General features: G+C 47.1%; 1 protein-coding gene across 1 annotated transcript in view; it reads left to right on the top strand.

The window, feature by feature from the left end:
* The window catches only part of arhgef10la (Rho guanine nucleotide exchange factor (GEF) 10-like a), a 72237-nt gene extending 53650 nt beyond the window's left edge, over window positions 1-18587 (top strand). Inside the window, exons 22-28 of the mRNA XM_049021683.1 lie at window positions 3904-4133; window positions 4863-5020; window positions 6133-6138; window positions 7709-7842; window positions 11426-11597; window positions 15254-15376; window positions 15606-18587. Coding sequence (XP_048877640.1) covers window positions 3904-4133; window positions 4863-5020; window positions 6133-6138; window positions 7709-7842; window positions 11426-11597; window positions 15254-15376; window positions 15606-16081 — 1299 coding nt within the window. The 3' untranslated portion in view covers window positions 16082-18587. The remainder of the gene's footprint in view (window positions 1-3903; window positions 4134-4862; window positions 5021-6132; window positions 6139-7708; window positions 7843-11425; window positions 11598-15253; window positions 15377-15605) is intronic.
* Window positions 18588-19239: the final 652 nt, after the last annotated feature.

Below are 19239 nucleotides of genomic sequence, written 5' to 3'. Positions count from 1 at the left end.
GGTATACCTATCCTTATGGGGCCCGGTCATTCACTTCTATGGGAAAAATGCTAATGCTAACTGTGACAACTTTAACCCCCACCCTGCTCTAGCCATAACCACAAGTAACCAAGCAAAATGCAAAAAACGGATATTTATCACATTATGGGGACAATGATTGTGTTCCCCGTAAGGATAGGTATACCCGCTCGCACACACAGACACAGGGCAAGAGTTACAAACATAACCTCTAGTTATGTTCTTCACATACTGATATTACCTCTGCATGAATGCACACACACACACTTTTTACATATTTATTGTACTGATGTCAGTCACATATTTTTATAAAATTGAGTGTCCTCTTCTGGGAACTGGAAAAAATGGTCCCCACAATGTCAAAGCGGGAGGTTTGTATCAGACACACAAACACTGGGAAGTAGCGCGGGGCTCCATGTTGTGGGGGGGGGCACACTTTTTCTTGTTGTTTCAGCAGCATTTTATGCTGTAGGTGGAACCCCCCATCCCTCTAATTTTGGCCCTGTTGGTGTCTCTGGTATTTAACTCTCTACACGGTCGCTGAATATACAGAAATCCCCGTGTCGGGATTGAGGAGGGAGGGGTCATATCTGTCTGTGATCGGGTGGGTCGTTCCCGTTAATCTTTATGAAAAATGTTCCCGTTTGCTGGAGGTAGAAATTCACCCAAAGATCCTTTTGGGAAGTGCTTTGTGGATAAATGCAGATATTGCTTTTAGGTAAGACAAAGGCAACAGAAAGGCCTAAATGATATTTAAAAATAAAATTAATTAAATAGTTATATTGTATTTGGATTGGAACCCAGTCCCCAGTATTCTATCTTCTGAAAGGTAATAAAATACGTGGCTGTGAACCAGTTTATACTGGCTGAGTTACCTCAGTCCTGGGAAAACACACCATGGTTCAGTCACATTTCTGAAGCAAGTGACAGGGGGGGTTGAAAGGGGCTGAGACAGGAGGAGGTGAGGAGTACGCGCTGATACAGAGCATAGCCACACCCACCACCCAACAAACCACCTCAGGGATGAGAACCCGTGTGCAGCCGGTGATACCTCAGTACCACACTAGTTCAAATGGAACTGTATGAGATTTTTCCGGTGGCTGGAATGCCAATCCTGCCACCAACCCCCAAATTTACCCAGTAAGTTGGGATCCTCGGATGTAGATTAATGTCATACCCAGGAGAAAACAAATGCCTCCTTAAAGGGGCATCCATGGGATTTGAACCAGCAACCTTCCAATTACTAGCACGTAGCCCTAGCCTCAGAGCCACCACTCTCGGTGGAGGAGATCAGGGGTTATGGGATACTACCTCCTTTACCGTCCCAAAGATGAATGCTTCCTTATACAGGGACAAATGAAGGGGCCCTGTTAAGGTGGGAACTGGGCAAATCAGCATGAGACTGAAAACGGTAGCAATCTGTCATTGCAAACTGAATGGGAATCTCCAACACTCCTGCACGTGAAACACCTGGGAAGCTAGAGCTTATCAAGTTAAGCATAAGACACAGGGAAGGGGCAGAACACAGAGACTGTTAAACACCCTAAAAATCCATTTTGCCTTGAGACAAAACAGTCAAGGGGGGGCGGGCTTGGGGGCAGTGTGTAATCCAAAAGAGCAAATTCTCCAGGGTCTAAGTAAATCCATCGTTAAGGACTGCAGCTGTATCCAGACCAGGGAAACATTACTTTGGAATAATTTTCAGGTACTGCAGTGAAGGCGCATGATGTTTAAGATTTATTCTTCTCTGTGACTGACCATTAATGCCGACGCTGATTATCAAGCATCGAAATAAGCAGGATGGACTGAGTGGTTTTTGAGCGGTAATTTATTTATCTTAAAATGAGACTCACACTGCCTCATACCTTCCCAGCACACAGAGCTTCCTGCAAAGCCGTTCCTCGCCCTTCTCCCTTACGTTGCCCCAGTTTGACCTCCATCAGTCTCCATACTGTCTGTCCAGAGCATCCTTTCTGCGGTTCCCCCAGGAGACAATTCAGTGTGATAGAATATATGACCTTAAGGTCTGCTTCTTCCATGGCCTTTTGCCGTTGACAGTCATCGAGGTGATCTGGCAGGCCAGCCAGGCCTTTCCGGTTGCTCTCGAGCTCGTCGGCGAGGTCCGAGCACACAGAGCACTTGCCGAATCACGGTGAGGGCAGTCAGTCTGATTCGAGAGGATTGGTTTGCTGAATCCGGCACAGCGGCCAAGCACTCAATGTGGCCTGTTCTGTGTTTTTCCGTTCAAATTAGCTGGCAGCTTGGGGAAGAAAAGTTGGCTTCCGAGGAGCGGTTCCAGATACCGGTCAGTGTACGCGAGCAGGAACTAGATCTTCTGCGGGGTATAATTTGCTTGAGTTTCGGAGGGCTGAGATTGGGGGCTTGAGGGTCGCAGTTGTGGCTGCTGGAGCTGGCTATTTTTAGGGACTCCTTAAGGCCCCGCAGTGAGTTGTATCAGCTTAGCGGAAGTTCGATCGTTAAAGTTTGTACATAAGTGTACCTTAAATCATACATTGAAACTAGCTTATTTGAACCTAGTGCCGCATTCTTTTGTCGGTTGCGCCATTGCTGCTTAATTTACAGCATTGTTAGTAGCTACTAAATAAAAATATTGTCACGCAGAATGACCTTTTCACCATGGACAATCACTCTCAAACTGACAGATCCATAACAAAAGCATGTTTGATGTTGCCGGAAACAGGGTATGTTTGTCGAGTTTGGGTTAAACATAGCTATACATAGCTATCGATTTGTTTTCTCTGTAATGAAACCCGTGAATTAATGTGCCTTGGATGGTGTGATGTAAGAAGTGTGTTGGCTAGACAGCTTGCTAGGTACAAGGCCGATGGATCACAAAACTCACGGTTTGGCTCATATCACAGATTGACTTTTGGATCAGCAAAAATATATATATATAACTTTGATTTCCATGTATTACTTAAGGACCTGAAGGGAACTGCAAAGTAAGGAACATTAACATGCCCCGTTCATGTGAACACACAACTTCTTTGCCTGTCTCTTCACTGCAACTCTGCATAGGGTGGAATTCCACAGAGGACGTACATCATTGTCTTTTTCTGTCTTATGTTGAGATAACTTATTTTTCTTGTGATCTTAACATAGCCAAAGCTGTTTTCTCAGGATCACAAAATACGTACAAAAAGTACAAAAATTGTAATTAGACCTAATGTTAAGGTAGTATAAAATTTATGTTATAACTATAGTGCTGTGTTGAAACTATTTGCGTGGTGCAAGCGATTATGTATTTTTTAGTAGAGCATAAACTCGACCATAAGGGCAGTTTACGTCCATCTGCGGCTAAGATCGAACTTAGTGTAACAGGTGCAACCCACTACCGGTCTTTTCCCAGACACATGGCCAGGTGCTGAAATCGGCCCATGGTCTCCATGCGGTTGCGTTCGGATTGACTTTGTTTTCCAAACTATAGTTCAAAATTTAGATCAATCATCTATTTAAAAAAAGGCAGAAACTTTCAACCATCAGACGACAAGGAGCCTTGAAAGACACATTTCCTTTCTTCCCCACTTCTCCTATTCTGATGAAACAGAGTTAAAAAAAATGTTTGAAGTTATAGGGATGACATTGTGAATCTAATCCGGTGAGCAGTTTATGAATTTGACATATATTTAAAAAGTTAGGTGCAGACAGATTCAATTTGGAAGTATATTTGATTTTAAACTTCACTCTTCCCTGAGAGTGAAATTGCTGACAGAGAGAAACTTGGCCTGCGATGAATTGCAGGGCTGGATGTGCTCTGTGGCACTGCAAATTTGATGATGGTTTCTCTTGCAGTGCGTGGGGTTGCGGTTGTGTGCTGAGAAGTTTGGTTCTGTATGGTGTCACCACTGCCTCGCTACTACGCAGGTCGCCAGCAGTACCGACAGCGGCCAGGGAGGACACATCGAGATCTTCTCCTTGAATAGGACCACGCCTCGCCCGGTCAGGTCATTCCAGCTGGGGGCGCCGGTGCTTTGCCTGGAATACGTCCCGGTTCCTGGCCTGGCCGAGGAGACAGAGGGGGAAGACGAGGAAGCTTTCGGGAAAAGCCCAGCGGGTGTGGGAAACACGATTTGTGCAGGACTTCAGGATGGGAGGTGAGATGCACCCAAACACAGACGCTCACCCTTAAACTTGGCGATTAACCACCCCAGTCACACAAACCGCTTGCACACATCCCCGGGCATGAAGACAGGCTGTCGAAATCAGCGTTTCACTACAAGTTAATATTTCTTTTCATTTCTAACATTTATTGCAGCATTTGACTGATTTAACATGTTCTTGGGCATTTTTATATAAATTTTTATGTATGCACCTCCCTTCAAGATCCTCTGACCCCTTTCCCAAATTTCCCCCTCTTGATTGGCCCTTTGTACACCCAAAACACGACAAAGAGGAGGCGCTGTTTACTGAAAACAGCACCGCAGCCTTCCGAACGGGGAGGGCCGTTGGATGTGCAGTTTTCACTCTGTAACGCTGATAATTAGGCTGGTGAAGTCGACAGCAGAATGAGCATCACACTGTCCATTAAGAAGTACTTCATGCTTTAAGTCCCACTTAGCATTTGGAAATGTTCTATCTTAAACCTCCTAAAGAGCAGATTTTTCACAGGGAATAAGAGCTAAGGGGCATTTTCCAAATGTTTTATCACATATTAAAAAGATATAATGTACAGAATTAAAAGTGAAATTCTCTGTTTTGTTTAAACTGTGGGTAGTTTTGGCTAATGTACCATTGATTCGTTGGTGTTTAGATTTGGTGCTGGATGGTGGCATGAGTTGCCTATCATTGTTAAATCGGTGTGGACCTTTGTTTTAATTTGCCAGGATCCTCATATACGGAAGTGTGGATACTTCTACCCAGTGCCTCTTGACCTTCAGGACCCCTGAGAGGTGTCCTGTACTGTGCCTGAAACATCTGGGAAACTTCCTCTTTGCCGGGCTGAGAGACGGGACAGTGAGGGTGTACAGCCGCAACAATGGAGGTGAGCACGCCTCTGTCCCCCCACTTGATCGATCCTGGGGTCATACTCACTTGTGTTCCAACCAGCTTCCTGAGTAATTACACTTGACAGATTGGCTTGGGTATCACATTTATAAAAGGTGAGAGTGACAGATTTGTGACGTGCTGGTGTCTTGTCTGGGACCTGTGATCCCTCCAGGACCCCCCCCCCCCCCCCCCGAGATATGCCCAAATTTGCTCCTGTCCTGCCTGTATGTGGCATTTTTTAAATGAGAGAGATAGAAACTGACAGATCCATAAATAAAAGCATATTTCAGCTTAAAATGAACACATGTTACATTGTTACTTGTATTATTATGGCTTATTTGTTTTCATCAAACAAATCTGTATTAATTCATATTCAATATAACAAATATTTATCAGGCTTTTACGTACTTAATTTCACATTTTGGAGGAGTTTAAGCAACCATTAGTGTGTTAATCCATTTTTTGCTCAGCTGGTTAACACTTTATCGATTACTAAGAACATTTAGTTTTGTTAATTTTCCCCATAGGAAAAAACACAGTGCAACAAAAACATTAAAAAAGTAATATCTCACTGTCAGGATTTGCCTAAATCACTAATTCGCAATCTGTTTCAGTTCGGCTCAGCTAATTAGTAGCTCAGACAGAACAAAAACACAGCACTGTTGTATCATGTGAAACAATTTTCCAGACAGTAACAAAAACTAACATTCACTTTGCCGCACAGCCAGATTTGAGGTGATTATCTGGGAACTCGCATATTTTCCCATGTGACGGTATTAAAGAAAAATTGCAGTGTCTGAGAGAAAGTTCATGTAAATGAAATTGCGATCTTCCTCATTCCGATGCTAAAGCACATTAATCCAAAAAAATAATAATAAACGCAATTAGGGACTGACAGCTTAGGTCACTAGACAAATTAAGCGATGTCACTACTGATCAAAAACCTGACGATTTTACATCGCATATAACAGTAGATAATGTATACACAGCTAGCATGAGGACCTTCATGGGTGTAAATACAATTAGTGAACCTTCATTCAAATAGACAGTCCTTGAGTAATGTTCTTTATATTAAAGTTTAATAAAAATAGGAACAGACAGTAATAGAACTTTCCTTGCACGTTCCATATTTATTTGATGCCGAAGTTCAGTGGGGTCGACATGGATAAAACACTAAAGGAGAGCCTTAAAAGTGAAACCTGAATTTATGAATCACAACCACACATGTGGTGCACACTGCTTTGCTGGCGTTAACGTCCTGGTGACACGTGCTGTTTGCTGAGTGCTCGTTGTTTTTTAGCTGGACACATTGCGAGCGGATGAGCAAGTTTGTAAAGACATTTATCTGTGAAATGAGGAGCATGGCCAAACGAATCTAATTACCGTCCTAAATGACTGATTTAATTTAGATGCTGAATGGTGGTGTTGGGGGGGGGGGGGGGGTCTCAACTGTTCCAATAGAATGTCCAACAGTAACAAATGGATAAACTGGTGAGTTCCTTTGGAGCAAAATGGATGACGAGCTTGCATTAGATAGGGTGGCCAGTTGGTGGTCCCAGTAAGTCCCACACCCCATACTGTTGAAGCTGAATATGTGAAACTGAGAGCAGTCACACGGCTCATAAATATGACCTTATCTTAACGTCTCGGGAACACGGTGCGAGTCCTCGGGCCTTTTCAGTGTAATTAGGGCGGCTGCGAGACGTTTGAACGCTTCAGCGCGTTCCGAAATTAAGTTCACAGACGTAAGGAAACGCGAGGCCTGTCACAGGAGATGCATTCCGGGGCTGTTAGGGGGGCTGCTGGAGGCAGATACACAGTATATTCCTGTCATTTTGCTGTTCCGGGGGGGGGTCGTTCCCTTTCTAATATCGTGATTGGCAGGAGATTGAGTGATTAAGCCTAGAAACAGTGGGAATGACAGCGGCGACGAGGGAAGTGAAGGTGGGGGGTGCAGTAGTTAAAAAGGCTGTGGGGGGAGGGTGGACTTTTTGTGTCTGAAAGTGCTGCAGTTTCAGAAAGTGGGTTAAATGGCTCGGTTAATGCTAACTGTGTCCAGTTGCATTATTATTATTTTTTTTGGACCCAAAGTGTCCGGAACAGAGGTTTACTAAAAGCATGAGTGGGTCCAGATTGCAGGGGAAGGTGGGGGGGTGTGTGGGGGGGGTGACATTTAAATTATTCCAGGCAATTAACCTGGGGTAGAGTTGGGGGTGGGGGGGGGGGGGCAAGAATAAAAACTACTTCAGTTTCAAAGGTAGAAATAAACAATTCAAAATGTTAATTAAATGGCTCAGTGCACTTCCTCCTATAATTTTGCTTCATTAACATGGTATGAAGGTTAATAATAAAAAAAACATATAATTCAAATTATAATCCGGCAACGCCAACTGTGGTGGGTGTCCGGTAATTAAACCTTAACGAAACGGCTTCGCTCTGCCTTCCAGCTAACAGAGGGGGAGTGATTGTCTTGCTGAGTCTACATTGTAAATGTGATTTATGACTTTTTCTGGAGCCGTTCGGAAGACTGAACCCATGCTTATTTCGGTTGTTGTTATTTCATTTTACAACCTGCTCTTTGTTCGCTTTCACAGAAAGTCCCGTTTCAAAGTCTTGCCATTCCAATCCATGCCAGCATGCAATCTCTGTGTAAGAAGTTTTCTCTCTTTTCAGAGGAGCTGTGGGGACCCTGCGTCCAGCAGGCGGGTTGAGGTGGGTCCAGAGCCAGTAAAGACCCTTCTGGTGCTGGAGGACTCGATCTGGGCTAGCAGTGCCAACTGGGTGACCACCATCAAGACTGCCAGCTTGGAAACGGAAGTAGGTGAACTCCGTACCCTCCCAGCCAGAGAGCATGCCCCATCTCTCCTCAGCCTGAATATCTGCCCTCCCCACCCAGAGTTCCCATCCCTCTTCAGCCCTGAACACACCCCACCCCCCACAAATTGCCCGCCCCATCTCTTCTCAGCCCTGAATATCTGCCCCCCTCACTGAGTGCCCAGTTCCTAGGAACCTTGTTGATTTTGTCCTTCTTGTCCTTTGCAGGCTGTAAATTTCAATTTATTATTTTTCATGAACTAATAACAAGAAGTAAAATGACAAAAACAGCAATAATAAGGACTAATAATAATAATAAGACTAATAATAACAATAATAATAATAAGACTAACAATAATAATAATAATAATAATGCACTGTTACGGGGCGGCATGGTGGTGCAGTGGTTAGCACTGTTGCCTTCACACCTCTGGGTCTCCGCCTGGGTCACATGTGTGCGGAGTTTGCATGTTCTCCCATGTCGTCGTGGGGTTTCCTCCGGGTACTCCGGTTTCCCCCCACAGTCCAAAAACATGCTGAGGCTAATTGGAGTTGCTAAATTGCCCGTAGGTGTGCCTGTGTGAGTGAGTGGTGTGTGAGCGTGCCCTGCGATGGGATGGCCCCCCATCCTGGGTTGTTCCCTGCCTCGTGCCCATTGCTTCCGGTATAGGCTCCGGACCCCCCGCGACCCAGTAGGATAAGCGGTTTGGAAAATGGATGGATGGATGCACTGTTACAATGGAGAGCGAGCCCGAGGCCCCGCCTTGGCTTCTGTCAGACCTCGGCTCCACAGTCAGGTTTTCCGGCTGTAATCGGAGCTCCTGGGGCCCGGATATCCTGTCCATAGAGGACCTTCTGTGCCCCCACAGGAAGGGGTCACTCCAGTGAGGAATAAAGCAGGTAGAGCAGTGGGAGGTGGGGGGCATTTGCTTCAATGGTCTTACTGGTCCGGAAAATGATTTACAGAACCGCGGTCCAAAGACAGCATCACCAGGCAATGGGAGCACGTGATTTTTTATTGTGGGGGAGGCTGCTTTAAGAAAAAGAAATCAATCCATACGTCGATAAGGTCCTCTGAGTCTTCAGAAGGGATAAATGCAAAGTAAGAGTGAGGCACAGACTTCCAGGCTGCACTGGAGATGTCTGCGAAGGCTCTCTTAATTACCCACATGCCCCAGGACTTTTGATAGTATGCGCATCTGCATGACAGCCCCAGAATGGTAATTAATGAAGTCTGACTTGTTAACGATCTGTGCCGCATCAGCACTCTCACTCGATGCGTCACGTCCTGTGGAAGCGGCAGACTGGTGTCAACGTGCTGCGTCGTGTCCCGGTATCTGCCGTCAGAATGGTCTGGTGTCAAGCTGGGCCTGTGATTTTAGATGGGTGACGCTCTTCTGCGTGACTTTGAGAGCAATACCCACAAAGTTAATAAAGAATCAAACAAACAGTTTGAAAAGCTGCATTTATTTGAGAGGATTCAAATTCCCTGTCGTTCTTTTGGGCAGGGCACTCACCCTGCAGCGCTTTCCTTTATTTGCGCCTCCCTCCCAACAGTAGAGGGCGATAGCGTGCGGCTCCCATGGGTGAGTCAGACTCTGCCTGAGGGCAGCTTACAGCTCCCCTCCACTGATCCCACACATGTACACACAAGCTGATCCCCATGACAAAATGAGTGTGGAGCTCCGACAGGCTGGGACATTACGGTGGAAGGGCCCATTACGCAAGGCCTTTCTGTAAATCAATCTGTCCCCACATGGAGGCAGACAGGGACAGACAGACAGGCAGGCAGGAAGACATACAGTAGATGGGTGGACAGATGGAGACAGAGTAAACTAAACTAATATAGAGACAGGTGCATTAATTGATACAGTGACTGATTTACTGCAGGAAGACCAAACAATCAGACAATACAACAGGGCACACCCCAAACCCCAGTGACCCTGCATGGGACAAGTGGGTATAGAATATGGATGGATGGATGGATGGATGGATGGCATTGATAGTTCTATAAATAGATGGTTCAAAAGACACAGGCAGATCTATAAATAGATACATAGAAATGCACTGATGGATTTCTAGATAGATTGATGGAAAAGCACTGACAGATCTATAAGTAAATGGATAGAAAGGAATAGACAGATCTATAAATAGATGGATGGAAAGGCACAGACAGATCTATAAATCGTTGTATAGAAAGGCACTTGCAGATCTCTAGATAGATTGATTGAAAGGCAAAGACAGATTTATAAATAGATGGATAGAAAGGCACTGACAGATCTCTGGGTAGATTGATGGAAAGGCACTGACAGATCTCTGGATAGACTGATGGAAAGGCACAGACAGATTTATAAATAGATGGATAGAAAGGCACTGACAGACCTCTGGATAGACTGATGGAAAGGCACAGACAGATTTATAAATAGATGGATAGAAAGGCACTGACAGATCTCTGGATAGACTGATGGAAAGGCACTGACAGATGTTATGCACAGACGCAGATAGATGGGCCTTGCAGTGTGAGGCTCCCTGTCTTTACCCAGCCTGCACTGGTGCTGCGCGTCAGAGACCTCTCGACAGACCATCACGCCCCAGTGTTTTCCGCCTCATTGGGCCGCGTCCCACCTGCCCTCCGGGCTATGCCTCATTGCTTCCTCGCTGACCCGTCGGGCACACTCTGTGCTTTAAGTTAGCCGCAGGCTGCAGGGAGATGCTGGTGGCGGCCCGTCTTGCAGTGCTCGCTGAGGGGGCCTGGATGCTTGGTGCTGTAAAAATCCAGGAGTCAACGGTGGAGCAGGATGGACAGAGACCCAGCTCAGGGATTTTTTTGAGGGATCTCGCTGGGCTTTTTTTTCTGCTTTCCCTAGGGGTCTTCCAACCCTTCTCATGGAATACACAGAAAACACATTTCTCAAGGATAACTAAACGGCAAAAGAATAACAAGCAACATTTAATCAGCATATCCCTTAGGCCCAGCTTTGGCCTTTTTAAGGTCAGACAGAAGTGGCCGTATGTGAATGAAGCGGCTGCCGTTGCTGGTTGGGTGTCGGGTGGGGCCTGGATCCGTAGCTAATTGCAGCATTGCGTTGGGAATGTGATGGATTGCTTTCCAGACTGTTATGAGTGTTGGCTTGATTAGGTGCTGATGTCTGTGTGTGTGTGTATGTGTGTGTGTGTTTTCTTGTTTCAGGTTTCAAAATTCGTGAAGTACCACTCAGCTTCTTGAAGGTCCTTTAATGAATTTCTAATCAGCTCCCATAAAGTCTATCCAATTTACAAGCCTGTTTTTGTAATCTATTTGTAAGCTTGAGTCTGGGTTTGTGTGAGTGAGTGAGTGATTGGGGGGGGGGGATTTAAATCCACAGATTTTGTCCTCCTCCCCATCAACCTGTTCCGTGTGGGTAACATCATTTCCCACTGTTCCTGCTCCCGTTCCGCTCCTGCTCCCGTTCCGCTCCTGCTCCCGTTCCGCTCCTGCTCCCGTACCGCTCCTGCTCCCGTTCTGCTCCTGCTTTTCACTTCTTGATTCTCGTCTCAGCTCCAATGTTTCCATGGTGACTTAGCTCTCTCACTCTCTCTCTCTCAGAGGTTCGAGGCCCACCAGGATCCACAGATGAGCGTCACCCAAATGGTCCGGGCGGGGGGTGGTGTCTGGATGGCCTTCTCTGAGAGTTCCTCCATCCGCCTCTTCCACACAGAGACTCTGGCACTTCTACAGGAGATCAACATCTCCACACCGTCTGCCTTCCTGAGTCCCGGTAGGTTTTTTTTTTATTGCAGAAATTGCTTCTGTCCTCTCCTCGCAAGTTTCCTTATCTATGCATGGCTGGATGGACTGGGTGTCATGTAAAGGCAGCATCCTGGCTTACAGAATGCGATCTGGTTCCTCACTTTGAACAAGCTGTAAGATTTAATGGGGGCCGGATATGTAACAGAGTCATTTGAAATGGTGATGGGAGGACAGGATGGGGAGGATTGGTAATATGTTGGTAACAGAATGGGGGAACTGGGATGAACACCAAATGGAAGGGGCATTAGCCTGAGGGGTACTGGGTACTGAGAAAAGTTGCAACAGGGGGTGGATGTGTGTTCTGGGGCTGAAAACAAGAATCAGAACCAAGCCTGACAGGTTGGGTTACAAGCCCCAGGTGTGAACAAATGAACCCTTTTGCTGACTTTGCCCCAACCTTGGGCTTACCTGCACCACCCTGATAAACTACAGGTACCTTCAGTGCTGTCTTAATGGTTAGGGAAGCAGACTTGTAATTACAAGATTGATGGTGCGAATCCCCGACTAGCAAGACACCACTGAGGTACCCTGAGCAAGGTACCGCCCCCAAGCACTGCTCCCCGGGCGCTGAATTAGCTGCCCCCTGCTATGTCACATTGTCACATATGGGTTAAATGCAGAGGACACATTTCATTGTGTTGCACTGTGTGCTGTGGTGTGTCAGCAATGACCACTGATCCCTAAATTCTAATTTATTATACGTGTGTTTGTGTTAATGAGCTAAAATATGCCGCCCCTTAAAAAAAGAATAAATTAGAAACTGTAGTGTTTAAGGGGGATTTGGTGATTAACTGAAACTGTGAGTTTTATAGATGAAAAATGTGCAGGAAGATCTTTATGTATCATTTGCACAAAACATTTCTCATCCTGGGATAAATTAATCCTCAACTAAACCAGTTTGGTTTAGCGTCATTGGGATTCGCTCCGTAAATGGCTTCTTCAAGCCTTATTCGTGAACAGTTCTGCTAGAGCAACAAACCCTCTTATGCCACGTGACCCAGAGACGCAGCTTGAGGGTGAAACGGCAGGAAGAGCGAACGAGATGGAAGCAAGAGAAGGGGGGGTCTGGAGTCATCTGGGGAGTTTCAGCAGGTGTGACTCTGAGCTCTGTAGTCACGACAAGACTGGAGCTCCCGGAAATGGCCACAGATGAGCGATACGCTAAGGACTAGAGCAGGATGTGGCTGTGTTAGTGGAAGGAGCCAACAGCACATCAATGCCTTCAAGCAGCCATGCAGTTGGAGACTAAGCTTTCATGATGGGGGGGTTGCCATGGAAACGCTCTGCTGTCCCCAGAACACAGTGTACACCCTTTGTCTCTCCTCCACTTGCCCCTCCCATGTATGCTTTTGTCCCTCTGTCTCCATGCCGCTTCCCATCCCTCCTCCCGCATTGTCCTTCCCTTATTTCGCCCATGATCCCTGCTTTCTGCCCCCCCCCTCCCCGTATTAGATCTCTCCGAGACCCCGGAACCCCAGCTGTCTTCCTGCACTCCTGACAGATGAAATATTTATCAGAGCACCCCAGTGTGTTATCTGCTATCGACAGAGAGCCTCACGTACGTGCCTGCACGTGAAAACAGGCACAGGAAGGCCAGGAGTTTCTGTCCTGTTCTTCCGCAACATCCAGGGACCAGGAAAACCGAGAGCAGCCACTTCCATTCAACTTCACAGATGAACCAACATCAGAAATGCAGATTATTTTTTTTTTCCCCACTGAGTTATTTTGGGCCACAAAAACCTAAATTGACAGACAGTTCCTCTTCTCCGATTCATCGGCCTTGAGAATAATGTAAAACCCGATAAAGTGGACGAGCAGAAGAACATTCTAAAGTCACGCTGCGCGGTGCACACATTCTGCCCAAGTGCACAGAAACACACAAGTGGGGAAAGGATGAAAGCGAGAAAGATCCAATACAGGGACCTGGAAGCCATTTGTAGAGAGAAAGCTGTAAGCAAATGAAGTCTTTCCAGGCCAGGAAAATCGTGGCTAATTTGCTCATTTCAAACCCACTGGACGTAATCCTTAAAAGCACCCCGCATGAATGCCAATGGCATTATTAAACACTGATTGCTGACTGATCCTGGACATTATTCCCAAACCCACGATAAGAAAGAAATTAAAGATCAGCTTTTAATCCCGACCTTAATGCCCCCCCCCCAAGCAGATGACAAGCACGCCCCTTAACTCACGAATGGAGAGGATCACACTCTTTGGGGTCAGTGTAGCTTGGTAGCCAAACCCTTGACATTTAGGAAGTAAAGGCATCAGGCAAATTGCATTGGGTGACACTGTCCTCTTTGTGATTTAGCCAAGATTTCACCTGCCAGGTGGGGGGGGTTCTGCATAGATCAGGACCAGCCCTGGGTGTTACGGCGCAAGATTCTACTAAGACCCCTCAAACTCCATATGGCAGCAGAAAATAAATTTGGTCAACTCTTCCATATTCAATAAATGAACATCAAATGGCTCATCTATGAAATGGCCAATAACAACCTACAGTAGTTTGCATCTCTTTCACAATAAAAATAGTTAAATATTAAAAGTCGTGTAGTTATGTCACAGAATGCAGCCTATGTTGCGTATAGGGTGGATCAACCCAGAATAGATACACGTATTACCTTAGAACCTTTAACTTAACCCTAGCCTACTGTGGCAGCAACAATATAGCAGCAAATACTATTTATGGTTCTAAGACATCTGGTTAGGTCCTAGGTAACCTAGCACAGTATCATGTAGATAGGTAACCTAGTGCATAACAGTATCATGTAGATATATAGTATATCACATGTATCGTATATCACATGTACAGTATATTGCATATTCAATTTTATACTTTATATATATACTGGATGCTCTTCTTTCTGCTAATTGCCTGTTCTATGCACTGATGGCTTCCTGTCTGCAGCTATGAATCTCGCAGTGCCACCTCTGTATTTAACGAGGACTTCCGTATGTGGTTAGCACCGTGGCGGTCCCTGATCAGGCGCCTCCTGACTGGCACAGACCGTCGGCGCATTAATCGATCAGACCCTCATTCACAGAGCACAACACGGAACAGTCCACTGCAGGTTCGGAAGCGGGTGCTAAGGAGGCATGCGGCTGTCATGTGGCTGTCATGCGGCTGTCATGCGGCTGTCATGTGGCACTGTGACGGTGGAGGTTGCAGGACAGAACAGGTGGATAAAAATAATGTTCAGCAAAGCGCTTCTGATGAGCTGCCCTCGGTCAATAATCAAACGGTTCCCTATATTCACTGGCGGCGGAATGGAGGACGTGGGACGATAAATGGCAGTTAGTGTTCTGCTAAATGGTGCTGATCGAGAATGCTGGGAGTGCATTTGTCATGCATGGGGTTTTAATCTCCACAAACAAACCATATTGGCAGAGAGGAATGTGGCATGGAATTCCGCATGGCTTGGCAATAGCAGATGATGGATGAAAAGAATTGGGGGTTGGGTTGGCATGTGGGAGAGGAGGAGCCTGAAAGTGGGTGGGGCTAAGTGGGACTTCGGGTTAATTGGTTGATGGTCTGCAAGGCTGTGTTTGCAATAGCGGGTGTCTCTGTATCTGCATCCAAACCCACCAAGCACCTCGTTTCCTCCTTCACCTTTCCCTCCGCAGGGCAGGCGGGCGATCGGGTCACGAGCCTGATGGTGTGTCAGGGGCTGCTGTGGGTGGGCACTTCTCTGGGCATCATCATCACGCTGCCCGTGCCCAGACTGGAGGGCATTCCCATCATAAGAGGTGAGCACGCTTCCGGGGGTGGGGGCCTCATCGGTGACCTACACTTGTGTGAAAATAGAGAGTAAAATATGAGAAAAATAACAATAATAATAGTAATTTCCAAGGGGTGGTGCGTGAGAATCAGAAGCCTTGATGCTGTACTTTCTAACCCATATTTACCCACGACTGGGCTGAGATCAGACCTAATGTAGTCTCGGTTTGCTATGTGACAAGGCTCTGGCTGTTTCAGGGAAGGGTATGACGTCTCTGAACGCCCACTGCGGCCCGGTGAACTTCCTGGTGGCCGCCTCCAGCTCCCTGCCTTCGGAGCTGCTGAGCCGGGACTCCTTCCGAGACGGCTGGGTGGATGACCGGGCCGAGCCCGCCGAGGTCATGCTGCGCTACCGCCTGCGCTCCACCTCAGGCCTGCCAGGGAAGCCACTAACTGGCAGGACCTCGGTTGCCATTGGTCGAGACCCATCCCAGGCCCAGTCCCCGGAACATGAGCCAGAGGACGGCACCATCTACGGGCTGAGCGACGGCCGCGGGGTCTGGGCACGTAGCCGACTGCCCAGCAGGGACGAGACCCCAAAGGACAGGGTGCTCTCCATAGCAGTTTTCTCTGGTGGACGGGGCTACCGACGCCTGGGGGAAGAGCCTCCAGAGGGCGCCAGTGAGGCAGCTGAGTGTATGCTCATGGTTTGGCAGTTCCCGCTCGCCTTCTGATTGGATCCTCTTCTCAACTATCTGCCAATCGGTCAGACTCCATGCCGTCCAGCTCCCTCAAAGGTGAGCATGAACTCAGCAGAAGGCCGGGATGCCAATCTGACCGGACTCCAGCTGCAGACGAGCCAGTTGAATGCCAAGCTCCCCATCCAAGCTGTGCCTTATGGTGATGCCCAAAAGTCAACTGGTTCCCAGGGCCAACCTCAGGCCCCTTTGCCTGTGATGGTTATGATGGAAATCATGTAGACGTGCCCTTTCTGTGTCTTCTGGAAAACTTTGGAAATGCATGGATCAAACGTCATTACGGTCGAGCATTGCCTTAGTGTCTTGGGTCTGATTTTCCACTTTTTCCCCCATGTAACCACAGAAGGGCCGGTGATGCCGTAAGTTTTTGGAGCAGGAACTAGATGTATGATTGGTCTAGAAAAGCAGACGTATGATAGGTCTAGAAAAACCAGTTATGCACTTTTCAGACCTCAAACCGTAACCTGACATCACAAAGAACTGTGACAGAGGGGGAATGAAATACAAACGAACGGCACAGTTCCGCTTATCTCCCTTTGGGGGCATATGAAGAACGCCTTGATCAAAGGTCACCAGCAGAGGTCACTGTCCTACATCTTGAATGTGAATCAGCCCGTAATCTGAGGCCTCGTTTCTCCTAATTGCAACCCTTCCACTAATAAGATCTCAGAGAAGCAGAGCCTCTGTTTCAGTGATGGACTGGGTAGCTCGGTGTCTCATTACACCAAGGTGAGAATTAAATGGCTGAGAATAATATGTGCGATGTTTAAATAAAGCTGGGCTCTAGAAGTTCTGAGGAACATCACTTCATGAGAGCTGCTGGAGGAGGAGAAGGAGAGGTTTGTGCCCAGCTTGATGTTAGGCCAGAGGCTTCTCCTCCGCAGGCCTCCCCACCCACCACAACGCTCAAGCAAAGAGCATCACCATGCAATTAACCTGTCAGGGCGGCTGTAATTATCAGCAGAGCGACTCGAGTCACCCGGAGGGGGCCTTTGTGCTCCCTCACTCCGCAGAGGATCGATCCGAAATCCAGGCTGAAGCGAAACACAGATTCTCCTCCGCAAGGAGCAGACAGCAGCACACACTGAACAAAAAGGAGCCTTTTGTAAGTCAAAAGGTTATTGTTAGAGTATTAAATGGCTTTCTTTGGATGCTGTGAAATGACACGTTTGGTTGCTCTTTGGAAGGTACTGTCTCATGCCACACTGGCTACATCCCCAGAATTGGGTAATTAAAGCCCAGAACTTATTGGACTGGGTCAGTCTGAGAGCCCAGGAGCTGCAGCAGCCCCTGATACTATAGTTATGTATTTTTCCTGTAAATAATTTTTGGTGGTTAATGACTATTATAAATGTCCATGCGTGGACTTATGGGAATGTGGATGTAAAATCATTTTCATGCCATTTGTAACAGCAATTATTGTGTTATTTATCTGTGTATGTTTGATATCTTTACAGTTCTGGATTGATGATTGTTTATAAAAACAAATAATAATAATAATATTAAACTACTATTGGCCTGGAGATCTGTGTTGAAGTAACACGAACGAGAGCGATTTCTTAAACGGCTGACATTAAGATGCAGCAGCTAACCCAAAATGAAGCGTATAAATCGGAATCTGGCTAAAACTGTCCCAAAAGCGTTTCTCACTGGAAAATCTGCCAGCCCCCACTGGTTCCATCTAATTAATAGAGTTCATTAACACCGTCTGCTCCGGACCACTAAACTCCTGTCTGGAAGAGAACTTGCAGTGTTAGTAATGTTGTCACACACGACACGTGGAGGCTGTCCCCATGTCGACGTCCTTCCGGAGATTCTTAGCTTGATTGCTTTGGCGGCCGATGGGGTCCAATAGACACCTCCGGGTGGAAGACGCTTTGCAGTACTTAAGCTAAATTGCTGCCTGGCCTTGATCCCAGCGCTGCACCTGTCTGCCCAGTCGGTTAGCAAATCGATCTCTTCTGCAGTCAAGGAGCTACATGTCTGTGACCCGGGAGCCGGCGGAGAAAAGGGGGAAGCGGGGGGGGGGGGGGGGGGGGAGCGGACCGTGTCTGCAGGGGAGAGGCGAAGACAGACGGCGCAACACGAGAAAGAACGCAGTACCAACACAGCCCGGTGGGGGGGGGGGGTTTAATAAGCTGTGCCAGAATTAAAGGTGTTTATCAGCAATACTCTACTACCCCCCCCCGTGCAGGCTCAGCGTTCCAATGGCCACGGCTGTTTTTGCTGCCTTTCCCAGCAGGAGGCCTGGATTTGCAGCCCAGTAATGGGCCGAGTGAATTAGTGACAGTATTAAGGTGTTTAAGTTCCGAACAACGCTGTGCTTCCCGGTGCAGTTCCGTTTGGGGAGAAGCAATATTGTGCCTGTTTTTTATTTTTTTTTACAGACTCTCATGTTTCATGTTTATTGCCCCTTAACACCAACCAGTCTCCTTAGTCTTCACTGTCTAAAATAAAGTTTGTTGATAGATTTTTTTAAGTATTTTTGCCTACTTTATTCATTAGTCATTTCTTTACCAAGGCACACAACCTTTTAGAAAAACCCAACTGAAAAATGCTTCAGCTTAAGTGTCATGAAATATGAACCTTAAACCTCCGTGCTGGAATATTCCACGCTAAGCACAGTTAACAGTTTGTCATTGTTTTGTTTGATGCTGAGATGATTTTTTTTTCACTTGTTCCTCCATGGTGAGCGTGTGTTTTTCTACAATGGTGTTGCTCATTTTCCAGGGGAGGGGGGATATTGCAGTGACATAAGCAGTACCTGTGTGATCACACTGTAGCTGGGCATCGCCTGCTCCGCATAAGCCGGTCCTCCGCATTCCCAGTGGGTCCCTCTTTGCTTTGTGCCACAGGTGCCAATATGGGGGCTGAAAAATTCTCCCTCCTGCCTGCCTGGAATATAAAAGCTGTACTACTCCACCTGAAAAGCTCCCTCCATCGCAGGAGAGCCTTGTATGTGTGCTAGGCCTCCCCACTCTCCCCGCAGACACTCGTCCGCCTTTCTCCCCAGTCCCTGTATCCCAGTGGGACCCTCCCCAGCATCGGTGAGCTGCAGCCCCTGTCTGTCAAAATCTCCTCCGACTGATCCGATTCCAACACTCCCGGGAAGCAGGGCTGGCTCTGTGGGCTCG

Source organism: Brienomyrus brachyistius, chromosome 8 (assembly GCF_023856365.1).
Source record: "Brienomyrus brachyistius isolate T26 chromosome 8, BBRACH_0.4, whole genome shotgun sequence".
NCBI classification, from domain to species: domain Eukaryota; kingdom Metazoa; phylum Chordata; class Actinopteri; order Osteoglossiformes; family Mormyridae; genus Brienomyrus; species Brienomyrus brachyistius.
The sequence above is the reverse complement of the archived record's forward strand: the minus strand, read 5'-3'. Positions and strand labels throughout refer to the sequence as shown.